The following is a 12,007-nucleotide window of genomic DNA, read 5'->3' as shown; positions in this document are numbered from 1 at the left end:
TGAATGGTTCAAGTATAGTAAGCAGCATGAAACAAAATACGTATTTCTGGTAAAGTTTTTATATAAATGTCTTTGTTTACGATACCTATGGTATAAAAGCAATGGTTTTACTACGAAACATTCCATTTAGTGATTGTTTAACTAGAAAAATGTAAAAATTGCCAAAATATTACTATGTGGATAGCAGTATTACTAACACCTTGAAGATTACCATGTATTACTAAGTGTTAAATATAATACTAAATATTTATATGGCGGCTGCACGTTTAGCATGTGTTTATTTTTTTAAATATTATATATATTTTGGCATTTTACATGTGTTTATTTTTTAAATATTATATATATTTTGGCATTTTACATGTGTTTTCCATTGTTCGCAGTTAACCCAGTAAATCCAGTTATCCAACTTACTCATTTTTGGGCATAGTAACACCTGTAAATTTAAACATCCAAACCTGTCTTTTGTAACATACCAACAATCAAAAGCATTACAAGTTTTAAACATCCAAAAGCATTACAAGTTTTAAACATCCAAAAGCATTACAAGTTTTAAACATACCAACATTCAAAATACTTAAATTAACATCCTAAATGCATAAGCCTTCTCTTAAGCCTAAGCCTTTGTTTTAGGCTTTTTCCTTGCCGTGAAAGGAGTCTGCACCCACTTTGATGGTTCAGTCTTTCTCTTCCCCCTTCTCTTAGATGCATGTGGTGTGCAATCACTCTTCTTTGGTCTGCCCCTCTTAGGTGTCGGTTTTCCATACGCCATTGTCTTCTCCTTGCATCTATGTCTGATCCCAGGCCTCCTAGCTTCCTTATTCCCATCCGTCCTCTCCTCATTGGTACCATCTTCATAGGCATTGCAAGCGACCATGACCCACCTTTGCTTTTCTTCCTCGGTATATTCCTCAATTTCTCCTATCTGTTCCTCAACTTCTCCTGTCTGTTCCTCAACAACTTCTCCAGTCTGTTCTTCAACAACCTTCTCAGAAGCCTTCTCAGCTTCTTCAGTCTCTTCTTCCACAACTTTCTCAGCTTCTTCTGCTTCCACAGCTTTTCGGGCTTCCATCACTGCTGCCCAAGTGGTTATTAGAGAATTGACTACTCTCCTCGCAGCCATTGCCTTAGTCCTACCACCAGAAGGTGTTGTTGGAGTTTGATGTGCCTCAACCCGAGGCTCTTTGATCGGAAACTCAAAATGAGGCTCTTTGATCGGAGACTCAAAATGAGGCTCTTTGATCGGAGACGGAGACTCAACCCGAGCCTCACTGATCTCTGCCGCAACCCGAGCCTCACTGATCTCTGCTGCAACCCGAGCCTCATTGATCTCTGCTGCAACCCGAGCCTCACTGATCTCTGCCACAACCCGAGGCTCACTGATCTCTGCCTCAACCATAGGCTCTTCTTAACTGTTCTCAATTACTTCCTCACTGGTTTCAGCCTCTTCTTGATCCTCCATCACTTTTCCTCCAACCTCTTCTCGATCCTCCATCACTTTTCCTCCAACCTCTTCTCGATCCTCCATCAAACTCCTCCACAGTTCATCATCCTTCATTCGGTTCAACACTCGCTCTTGCTCACTACCGTTTTCCTCATCAGCCTCACTGTTTTCCTTGTCTTTATTACCCTTACCCTCGCTTTTCTCAGCTTCCTCTTCACCCTCACCGCTTTTCCCAGCTTCTTCCTTGTCTCCCTTATCCTTCGCTGTTGTGCCATAATCCCCATAATTCCCATGATCCCACTGTCGAAAATCTATGTCTTCACCATGATTCTTCTCTTCACTTAGCTTATTCTCAATAGAAGTTAGCTCTCGACTTTGCTCCGGGTTTTAAATCGCAAAGAGAGAGGGAATTGAGACGGAGTGAGACACGAGAAATGAAAGGGAGAGTTTGATAGATTCTCCGTTTAGATAGAAACGGATTCGATCGGACTCCGATTCGATCCAAGATTCTCGTTTTAGGGTTTCGCGAGAGAGAGAGGAGATACGGAGGGGACGAGGAGTTAGATCAAGAATGGGAAAAATGAGAGAAGTTAAATGGAGGAGATTAGAAATCTAGGAAAACGACATCGTTTAGGTTTAGGGTGGGTCGGGTTTTTGGGTTAGCTTAGGATGGATCGGATCTTTAGGTTGGGTTGAGTAAATATCAAAATTATAAGAGGGGTAGTTCGTAATTAACCACTTTTTTCATTTAAAAAATAATAAAATTATAATAAGAGGAGATTGGAGCATTTTATTGAAGGGTATGGGGCACCTCGAGTTAAGCTCCGTATCCAATGGGATTGCAGTGCTCTCCTAATTAAATTGTGCACAGAGCTCCAGAAAACCACCGGATATGATGAGCTAAGTTTAAGCCTGAGGACTGGATATGTTACGTTCATTGTTTAACCACCATAAGATATTAACAAATGTTGGTCCCTGGCCAACTGTGGAACTAAGGTCCAGGTCTAATCCATGCTTGCAAATAAAAAAAAAATCTCTAAATATAAAAATAATGAAAACACTCTACAACATGGCGTGGCCATATTTGTTTGAAATCCGAAAAATAACCTCCACTTTACCAACTCTCGTAGTTTTTTGTAGACAATTCGTTTGTAAATGGTAATCATGGGCGATTAACAAGAAAAAAAAAGAGGAAATAGATTCACTTTTGTCGAGGAAGGCTCGGAGTAGCATAGAACGTTAGATGGTGATTTCACTTTCTAAAAAGCATCACGTTTATACAAGTAAGTAGTGATAGTCCAGTGGTAAAAGTGGTAAAATAATTAGACATAATATATACTCGTTTATTTTAGGTTCAATTTTATAGAGGATAAAATTGCCATCATTTACCTAGTCTGATCTTAAGATTCGATTCATGTAGTTCATATAGTAGTCTACTAACAAATGGTTTTACTATCCTCTAACATTAGTTGAAAGACGTAACAAATTTGGATTATAGAGTGTGATATTATTAGATGTCCCACATAGCTTGGATTGGTGATTTTCGGACAATATATAAGTGTATGGACAAATTCTCCATTCTTAAGCTAGTTTTTGGATATGAGTTAGGTCTATCTTTTATAAGGTATCAGAGTCAGATCCAAACAATCTAATCCGATCCATCATCGATTCAGTTCAGAGTTAGTCCATCGATTTTTGTCCAAGCATTCCGAGATTGACGTTTAAAGAGCCATCATCTCAAAGAAATGTATTAGGGACAAAAATCTCACATCAAATATTGAAAGTTATTTTAGTAATATATAAAATAAATGAACCACTTCACTAATCACCAATTGATTTTCGATGTGAAACTCATGTAGTTTAATATATATCCATAGAATTTTTTTCGCTATTCGCTATTCGCTATAGTAGCTGGGGCTATAGTAGCTGGGTAGCCAATAAAACATATCAAACAAAAGAAAAAAAAATTCATGTTTCAACATTTTTACTATGCATACACTTAATTGAGTGGAAATTTTTGTTTTCATAACTGTAATGAAATGCGGGAGAAAAATGATACCAGGAATCATACAAAAAAACGTTACTGTAGTAACGTGATCACGTTCAAGGCAAATGCCAAGTAGAAAGGAGCCAATGTTGAAAGTTATTTGTGAAATAAATAATTATGCAGATCTTGTGTCCATTTACACACATCTTAAGTAGGAATTTACGTCATGGATATTGAATAGTCAAGAGTCAAAATTCAGAAACACGTGCTATCATCATAGATTAGTACTATACGTTAAAAGCCACCAGCATTGGAAATAAACTCAACTGAATCTCTTAATAATAAATTTCAGTATTTAAAATGTAAAATTAGCGACAAATTAAACCAATGTGAATGTCTTAATTTTTTAAGGGAAATTTGATCACATATATATTGTAGGATTTAGATAAAGCATATGTACATAACAAAGCAAAGGCTATGATATTTATGTAATATTTGCCATATTGTCCTTGGAAGAGTTTTTTTTTCTTTTTTTTATAAATATGATTTTCCTTTCAATTTTTAATTGCTTTCAATATCTGTAAAAACAATTGTACAATTTTGTTGTTTATATAGTAAACATAAGTTTTTTTTCTATATATAATATGTTTTGAAAATTTCAAAACAAACATATATTTTATAAATTTTATATAATATTTCATAATCGCAATTTTGAATTCATACTATTTTAAATTACAGTATAGTCTGATAAATTTCTTTTTCTTTTCTTTTGTAATTTATATTTCTTTCTCTGCCTCCTGATTCTTCTTGCTCACTAATTGATCAGTTACATTGTTTTGTTCTCCAGTACATTGTGGCCATTCATCATCTCTCTCTCTCATAAAATTTTTTTTTAGAAAATTTCATATATACAAAGTTTATGGATGTGTCGAGTATTCCATACCATAATATGTATAGCATAGTCACGAAATGGATAAAGGTTTGGGTTAAGGGTTTAGGGTTTATGATTAGGGTTTGGGTTTATGGTATATGGTTTGGGTTTAGAGTTTTGGTTTAAGGTATATGGTTTGAGTTTAGAGTTCAGAATTTGGATTTATGGTTTATGGTTTAGGATTTGGGTTTAGGATATATGATTTGGGTTTAGGGTTTAAGATTTGGGTTTAGGGTATGTGGTTTGAGTTTAGAGTTTAGTGTTTGGGTATATGGTTTGGATTTAAGGTTTGGATTTAGGATATATGGTTTAGGTTTAGGGTTTAGTGTATATGGTTTGGGTTTTGGATTTGAGTTTAGGGTATATAGTTTGGTTTTAGGGTATAGTGTACTCTCTACAAATCCTTCATCTTTTTATCATTTTTATTCTTTTCATCCTCTTCATAATGGTTGTTGTTATAAAATAATTGTTATGTACTATATATTGGACAAATATAGTATAGTATAATATTGAGCGTTGTTTTAATTATTTCTCACGCGCGGGGAAGGAGAGCGTTGTCTAATTTTATATCAAATTGACACAACTTTTCATGCATGGCTATATTCTTCATATATGGTGCTGTTATGATTATTAAACAAATTGACCCTATTCGTTATTGGTCTGCAACTCATTGTCCGATTTGATATTTATAACAGGGTAGCGGTAGCCACTTAAAATAGTTTATTTTTTAAAATAATAATAGAAATATTTAAAAGGATAAATGTGAAATATCACAGACTTTTAAAAAATTTAGCTTCTATAAACATTTCAAAGCATATTTCTATATAACGAGTAAAACTATTGGAGTAAAAATTAAAATGTATTTAAATTATTTCATTGTAAAAATAAGAAAAACTATTAGAAATGGTCAGAGAAAAAGAGAAAATACATAGCTTAGGCTCATAATGAATTCATCCACACTGAACTTGTTCATCTTTCTTTTTTTGTGGACGAGTTCATATAAAATATTTTAACAATTTTTTAAATAGATTTTTTCTAAACTTACACAGATGCTTTTTTGTGCATTGACCACATTTGAGGCAGAGTCCGTAAGGATATATCTGAATTTAGCTTTAGGATTGAGTTGAGACATATGAACTTAGATAAGAGAAAGAAGAGAAACTGGTTCTGTTTTTAAATAAAGAACATTAATGTCTTTTATTTCTAATAATGTATTCCACAAGTGCAATGTGGCTTTGAGTGTAATAACAATGTCACAAAGTGTCTTGGAAGGTAAAAAAATTTCATTTTTAACTACAACCTAAATAGGGATCGATGTTTTATTTGTTAATTTTGATTTGATTCTCTATTTGTTTCGATTGATCTAAAAATCTGGATATCCTTAAGTCTTCGAATCAAATCACAAATACTAAAAGTACCAGAGTCGAATATCCGACCTGCTCCGACTTTTATAAAAATATATGTATATATAGAACTAAAAATATAGCTATATGTAGAATTAAATATAGAATTCTAAGACTTAAAAATATATGTATATGTAGAATTAAATATAGCTATATGTAGAATTAAATATAGAATTCTAAGACTTAAAAATATATGTATATGTAGAATTAAAAATATATGAATATGTAGAATTAAATATAAAATTAAAATATAGCTATATAAATTATACATTTAAACTTATATATTTAATTCTACATATACATATATTTTTATAAAAGTCACAGCAGATCGGATATCCGGCTCTGGAACTTTTAGTATTTGATTTGATTCGAAAATTTACGGATATCCAGATTTTTAGATCAATTAAAATAAATAGCGAATCAAATCAAAATTAACAAATAAAACATCGATCCCTACTTAGATTGTAGTCAAAGGCGAAAACGGATATAACTATCTATCGTACTTAAAGTTCTTTAGAAACACTAAAGTGTTTAAAGTTCTTTTAATAGAAACAATTGTACTTGGAGTAATTAAACTAATCACTATAATTCATATTTAACACAAAATTCCAATGGACTTATGGTAACTTTTCCTGATGTAAAAAAAAACTTTTAAAATCTTCCTTAGCATATTCCATGTACTTTTCTTCTTTCTTTTTGGGTCAAGTTGCATGTACATTTGTCGTTTGTAATTTTTGGTACTGTAGATCCAAGGGATGTTACAACGTTTCAGCAAAAAATTAAGCGTATGAGTATTTTGTGTTCATGGTTAGAAATAATATTTTGAATATTCGTAGTAACTAGAAATTACTAATTAGATAGCATTCATGGAGTCACGTGGTTGGTGGGGTTGGATTATCTTTGCTTTCGTACTTTTGGTTTAAACAAATGCCTTCTTATAATTATAGTTTGGAATCTTTACCACCCTTTAGATGTTGAAAAGGTCACGCCTATACATGTTGAAAACAGTTTTTTCTTAACAGTTGAAAACAGTTTTTTTTTTTTTCGAGTGGGGATGTTTTTCTTAATTAACAACATAGACATACTCATGAATATACATATTTATTACTTTTAAGTTTTTAAAGCTAAATGCTATGAAATTGCTGGCAAAAAATGCTATGCAATTATAACAAATTTGGAGGGAATTGTTTTGAGTGAGAGGATTTTTAATCAAGTTCAGTATCTGCTGGACATAATGGGTATGAATGAATGTGTGATGCAACTTTTTGAGTAAACTTGACCCATATCACAATATTGTTATACCATTTCTAATATATTTTTCTATTTGAAATAAAAATCTTGATATAGAATTTGCACCAATGTATTTTTTTTAATAACATTGCTTTAAATAGCTTTCTTTTTAAAAGTCGGAATCTCTTATTGTACGAAAGGTACATGTCTTCATATGTTAACATTTTTTTTTTTTTTTGTAACTAGTCTTCATATGTTAACATTAGTCGGACGTATTTATCAGGTTATCATATCGTCAGACATGGATTGACCTAAACTGTCGAGGGGTCAATATTCTTCCGGCATGTTGCGTCTGTTGTGGACAGGATATGGCTATTAGTTGCTGAATCCCGTTATGGATGGACACGGAAATTCCGTCCGTACTTATACACATCGCCATCTAATAGCATAACAAGTAGAACGGTCATGGCCTGTATCTAAAATAAAAACATAAATATTTTTCGAAAACTAAATATATAAAGTATGATCCAAAACTTTAAAATTTAGACATATTACTAAATTTAGAGCTTATAATTCTAAAAGAGACGTCATATATATAGTTATAATTTTTAAAATTATTTTATTACATCATTAAATATATAATTAATAGTTTTTTAAACAAGATCCATAGATAATTTAAGATGGCATTGTTTATACATAAATTAGACAGGTAAGAGTCTACGTTTAATGCGATCTGGCTGCATATTCCTAATTTACATTCATTTTGTTTTAGTTTAATTGTCGTTTTAAACTTTATTACACAAACTTAAAACATTTTTTGTATATTTATTAAATAAAAAAATTATTATTAATATATCTAATAATATTTAAACTAATAAAAAATAAATTGTGTTAAATTAGTTACTTAGCTTAGTTTTAGTTTATTATTTTGCTGCAAGTCTCCACTTAATTAAAACATGTATATGAACATAATATAAATTTTGTCATTGTGCGATTATATAATTAATTATTATATTTATATACACGTTCTAATTAAGTGGACACTGGTTGAAAAATAATATTTTCTCGGTTCTAAAATAGATGATTTTGGAAAAAAATTGATGTTTCAAAATAGAGTATTTTTATATTTTTATATTAGTTTTAGTTTTATTGAAAACTATATAACTAATAATATTTTATACTTATTTTTAAAACTTGACTGAATTAGTTTTGTTTTGTATTTTTATTGTTACTTTTATAGAAAAGAGTGTATACATCAAGTCTTACACATCCACCCAAAATATAATGTATTTGGAATAAAAGGGATATATAAGTGGAACAGAAAGGAGATAATATATAAATTATCACAAATCTCACCTGCTTCCCGTAGCAGTTAGCTAGGTACTCCACTTACTAGTACTAGTCATTAAAGCAATAATGAAATGTAACAATATGCATACTAAATATGCCGTGCACATATCGAATATCCAGAGAATTTAAAATATTCAGATATTTATTTTATGGATCCATAATTTTATTACTTTGAATATTTTGTGTCGAATATCCTTTTGAAATTGTAATTTACGGTTGATATTCGGATCCAGATTTGGATCTTTAAAATAAATAAAAATAACATTAATATATATATATATAATTAAACAATAATTTAAAAACAAATTGTATACAATTTTTAATTATTTCTATGTATAATATTATAAAATTTACATAAATTTATATATACTATTATAAAATGAAGATATAATAAATAAAACTAGTTTTATATATAAATATTACTATTTTGAAATAATTGTTTATTAAAATTACGGACTGGATATCCAAACTAAAAAAATCAAGATATTCGGATTCAGATTCAGTTTTAACGGATCTAATATTTTAGTATCCGGATTCGATCCCTACGGATATTTGAATTTTTGGATCGGATTTGATCAAATCCGGATTCGGATAAAAATCTCTGGCCTGATACTAAACCGTAAACCTCAAGAAAACTAATAGTATTTATGAATGTCTCCCAGAAAGTTAAATTAACTCAACAATTTATAGTGTCTGTAAATTATTTGTTCATTTGTTTATTTGATAATTAGTGGTTAACATAACCTTTTTATTTATTTGTAGTTTCTTACAAAAAAAATCATAATTCAGAAACTCACACAAACTATTAAAATAACTCAGCAAAATCAAATTCTAATTGATATACTTGCCATATTTTCATCATCATCGTCATAAATTGTAGACTGCTGATCCCGCTGGAAACTAATATCCATTTCTTTATATAAACTTTATCCAAACCAGTTGTCAATCCCTTCAAAGGAGTAGTCATCAACTTCGTTGATCAGCTTCAGGTGGCTATCATTAAACATCGTCTCAGTTGTATCTTCCTGAAGAATCATTGTTAGTTCCTCCGTGAACAAAGTATTCTCTGAACAAGACTCATCCAACATCAAGAAGTCTTCATCATCATGAGATACAATATCATTCAAAAATCTTGATGAAAATCCCGTCATATCGTCAATGTCATCAAAGATATTGTCGTACATTAGCGGAGCCGAGGCATCGTTAGAGAACGTAGAAGTACTAGTAGTTGGAGTAGTAGTTGCATCGAGGATCATCTGGAGATTCGAAGAGTTGGGTGTGGATGAAGAACTCGTTGACTTCTCACATTCAGAAGCACTAGTAGTTGGAGTAGTGTGACTAGTAAATGGGCCACCACTTCCAATAATAATAGACAGAGCACTGTGGTTTATTCTCTTACCAAATCTTGCTACTTTGTTCAAGAACCGAGCTGATGGTGACGCTAAGGACTTATTATTGTTTGACTTCTGATCATCATCCTCCTGATGACCTATGCTTTTATCCGGCAATGTCTCGGGATGGTCAGGTGATTTGTGGGTCAAGGGATCGATGCCTTTCTTGATAAGACGTTTCTTGATGTGAGTGTTCCAGTGGTTCTTGATCTCGTTGTCTGTTCTTCCTGGTAATCGACGAGCTATAGCCGACCATCTGATCATCAAAACATTATTTATTACTACATGGCATATTGGCATCACATTGTATGATGGGGTAGTTGCTTTGATTTTTGATTTTGTTCCACTTTTGCACCTAAATTATCCTGCTCAATTATTTTTATTTTAAAATAATTTCTTCTAACAATAATAAAATGAGTTTGGTATTGGCATTTGCTTTTAAAGTTTATATCTGGCAAATATTTTTATTTGAAAAAAATTAAATTATAATATGATATCATACGCAAACCATATAACAATTTTATAAATATAAGTTTAGCATATACAAATCAGTACTGAAATAATTTAATTAGCCTAGTTTAGTGTCCTTAAGCAAATGTAATATTCTAAAGTTAAAAACTTACTTGTTGCCATGAATGGCATGGAGATTAATGATGGAATCTTCCTCCTTTTGGCTAAACTCACCACGCTTAATGTCAGGTCTAAGGTAATTAGCCCATCTCAATCTGCAGCTTTTGCCACATCTTTTGAGTCCTATAATGTTGTTATGATTGAAAACCACTAAATATTAATCCCCTAGTATAATGCAAAGAAAAACTGACTGAATATATCCTAGATTGGCGGAATTAATAATTTGATTTTGAGAAAGTAAAAAACAAGACATACCAGCTTTATCGGGAAGGGTTCGCCAGCCTCCTTCACCGTGATGTTGAACGTAGGCAATAAGCTTTTGGTCTTCTTCTTGAGTCCATGCTCCTTTCTTCAACCCTTCTGCTCTGCAACACGGTGTCCGCACCATTCTTGATTCTTGATTGTTATAATAGAAGATAGAGAAACAGAGATGGGGAAAGAGAGATTTCGAATTGTGATCTTGTGAATTGTGATTGATCAAAAGAAGAAAGGACTTGATCTTTTGATGAGAACATTAAGGCATGGATAGATACGTCTTATCGACATATTCTTCTTACTCGAGACTTTACTTCCTTTTTTTAATATACATATAACTTGATAGAAACTTATATATTTTTCGTATTTTGAGATGAAAAATATAGAGAGAAGAGAGAGAGATAGCTTTGTTTGCTTTCACTTGGCTGCTGGCTAAGGCAAGTGAGAAATTTCATGGAGAAGAGGTGAGCTTTTTATCTTAGGCGTGGGTGGCTACTGTGCAGCCGACGTCGTCGTTTTAAATTGTTTGCAAACGTGGATTTCAACCTTTTTATGGATTATAAAATATTCTTTTTATTAAATAATGTAGACTTTGTCAGTGCGACAATATTGCGATGGAGGTTTTTGTACGTATTCTTGATTTCCTAGCTAGCCAATTTCTTGTTTCTTTTATTTTGAGAGTGTATCTTATCGTTTGTTTAATGAGTTGCACCCTTTACACCTTTACTAATACTTAACTACAGTATTCATACTGACTTGGATAATATATTGTTCTCGATCCAAGCAATGAAAAAACTAATATCCGAAAAATCTACCATTATAAAATTAAAAAAAAAAAAAACTACCATTATGTCACAAGTCCTACTCCCAAGTCTACATTAGCTTGAGGAGTTCTATTTTTTTTAGAAGAAAAATACGTAGCTTGAGGAATTGTTTATTTGTTTAACCACTTATTAAAAAAAAATATTTATTTGTTTAACCACATTTATTTAATATCCAAAAAAACTTGCTTTTTCAATACGTAGTTTGAGGAATTGTATTGACTACGTTTAGATTTATGAATCGATTTGTTGTCCAAAAAAAAAGTTTGAGGAATTGTTTTTCAGTATAAGATAATCGACGGATGCTATTTCGCATGTGGCTGCTACAAAATCGTACCATTGTTATATATTTTACGTCCACATCAAGACGTGGTGTTTAACTGGGTGTTTTATCTTTTTCCTAATTCGATTTTAATACCTTGGCCGAATGTCTAAATTCATTGTTTAAAACGTTTGATTTTTTCAGTTAATATATTCAACATTAGAATAGTCAGAAATACGTGGATAGAAACACATATATTTAATTTAAAGTTAAGATGTATAATTCGAATTTAACCAAACCGATCCA

General features: G+C 31.6%; 2 protein-coding genes across 2 annotated transcripts; both read right to left on the bottom strand.

The window, feature by feature from the left end:
* Nucleotides 1-1,405: 1,405 nt before the first annotated feature.
* On the bottom strand, nt 1,406-9,253 carry LOC130497997 (uncharacterized). The gene is made up of 2 exons (XM_056991318.1): nt 9,187-9,253; nt 1,406-1,704 (listed from the first exon to the last, which is right to left on the bottom strand). The coding sequence occupies exons 1-2, from the start codon at nt 9,251-9,253 to the stop codon at nt 1,406-1,408; spliced, it is 366 nt and encodes a 121-aa protein (XP_056847298.1).
* Nucleotides 9,059-11,045, bottom strand: LOC108816065 (transcription factor MYB122). The gene is made up of 3 exons (XM_018588635.2): nt 10,619-11,045; nt 10,357-10,486; nt 9,059-9,989 (listed from the first exon to the last, which is right to left on the bottom strand). The coding sequence occupies exons 1-3, from the start codon at nt 10,749-10,751 to the stop codon at nt 9,269-9,271; spliced, it is 984 nt and encodes a 327-aa protein (XP_018444137.1). The 5' UTR covers nt 10,752-11,045; the 3' UTR covers nt 9,059-9,268.
* Nucleotides 11,046-12,007: the final 962 nt, after the last annotated feature.

Source organism: Raphanus sativus, chromosome 7, assembly GCF_000801105.2.
Source record: "Raphanus sativus cultivar WK10039 chromosome 7, ASM80110v3, whole genome shotgun sequence".
NCBI lineage: Eukaryota > Viridiplantae > Streptophyta > Magnoliopsida > Brassicales > Brassicaceae > Raphanus > Raphanus sativus.
This window is presented reverse-complemented; position numbering and strand designations above follow the sequence as displayed.

Bases quoted from the DNA above. Each gene is read 5' to 3' on its own strand.
- LOC130497997 (XM_056991318.1), bottom strand. From the start codon at position 9,253: ATGGATATTAGTTTCCAGCGGGATCAGCAGTCTACAATTTATGACGAT. The intron at 1,705-9,186 runs GTATATCAATTA...ATGGCACAACAG, and splicing joins TGATGATGAAAATATGGCAA to CGAAGGATAAGGGAGACAAG.
- LOC108816065 (XM_018588635.2), bottom strand. From the start codon at position 10,751: ATGGTGCGGACACCGTGTTGCAGAGCAGAAGGGTTGAAGAAAGGAGCA. The intron at 10,487-10,618 runs GTATGTCTTGTT...ACAACATTATAG, and splicing joins AACCCTTCCCGATAAAGCTG to GACTCAAAAGATGTGGCAAA. The intron at 9,990-10,356 runs GTAAGTTTTTAA...TTTGATGATCAG, and splicing joins CATGCCATTCATGGCAACAA to ATGGTCGGCTATAGCTCGTC.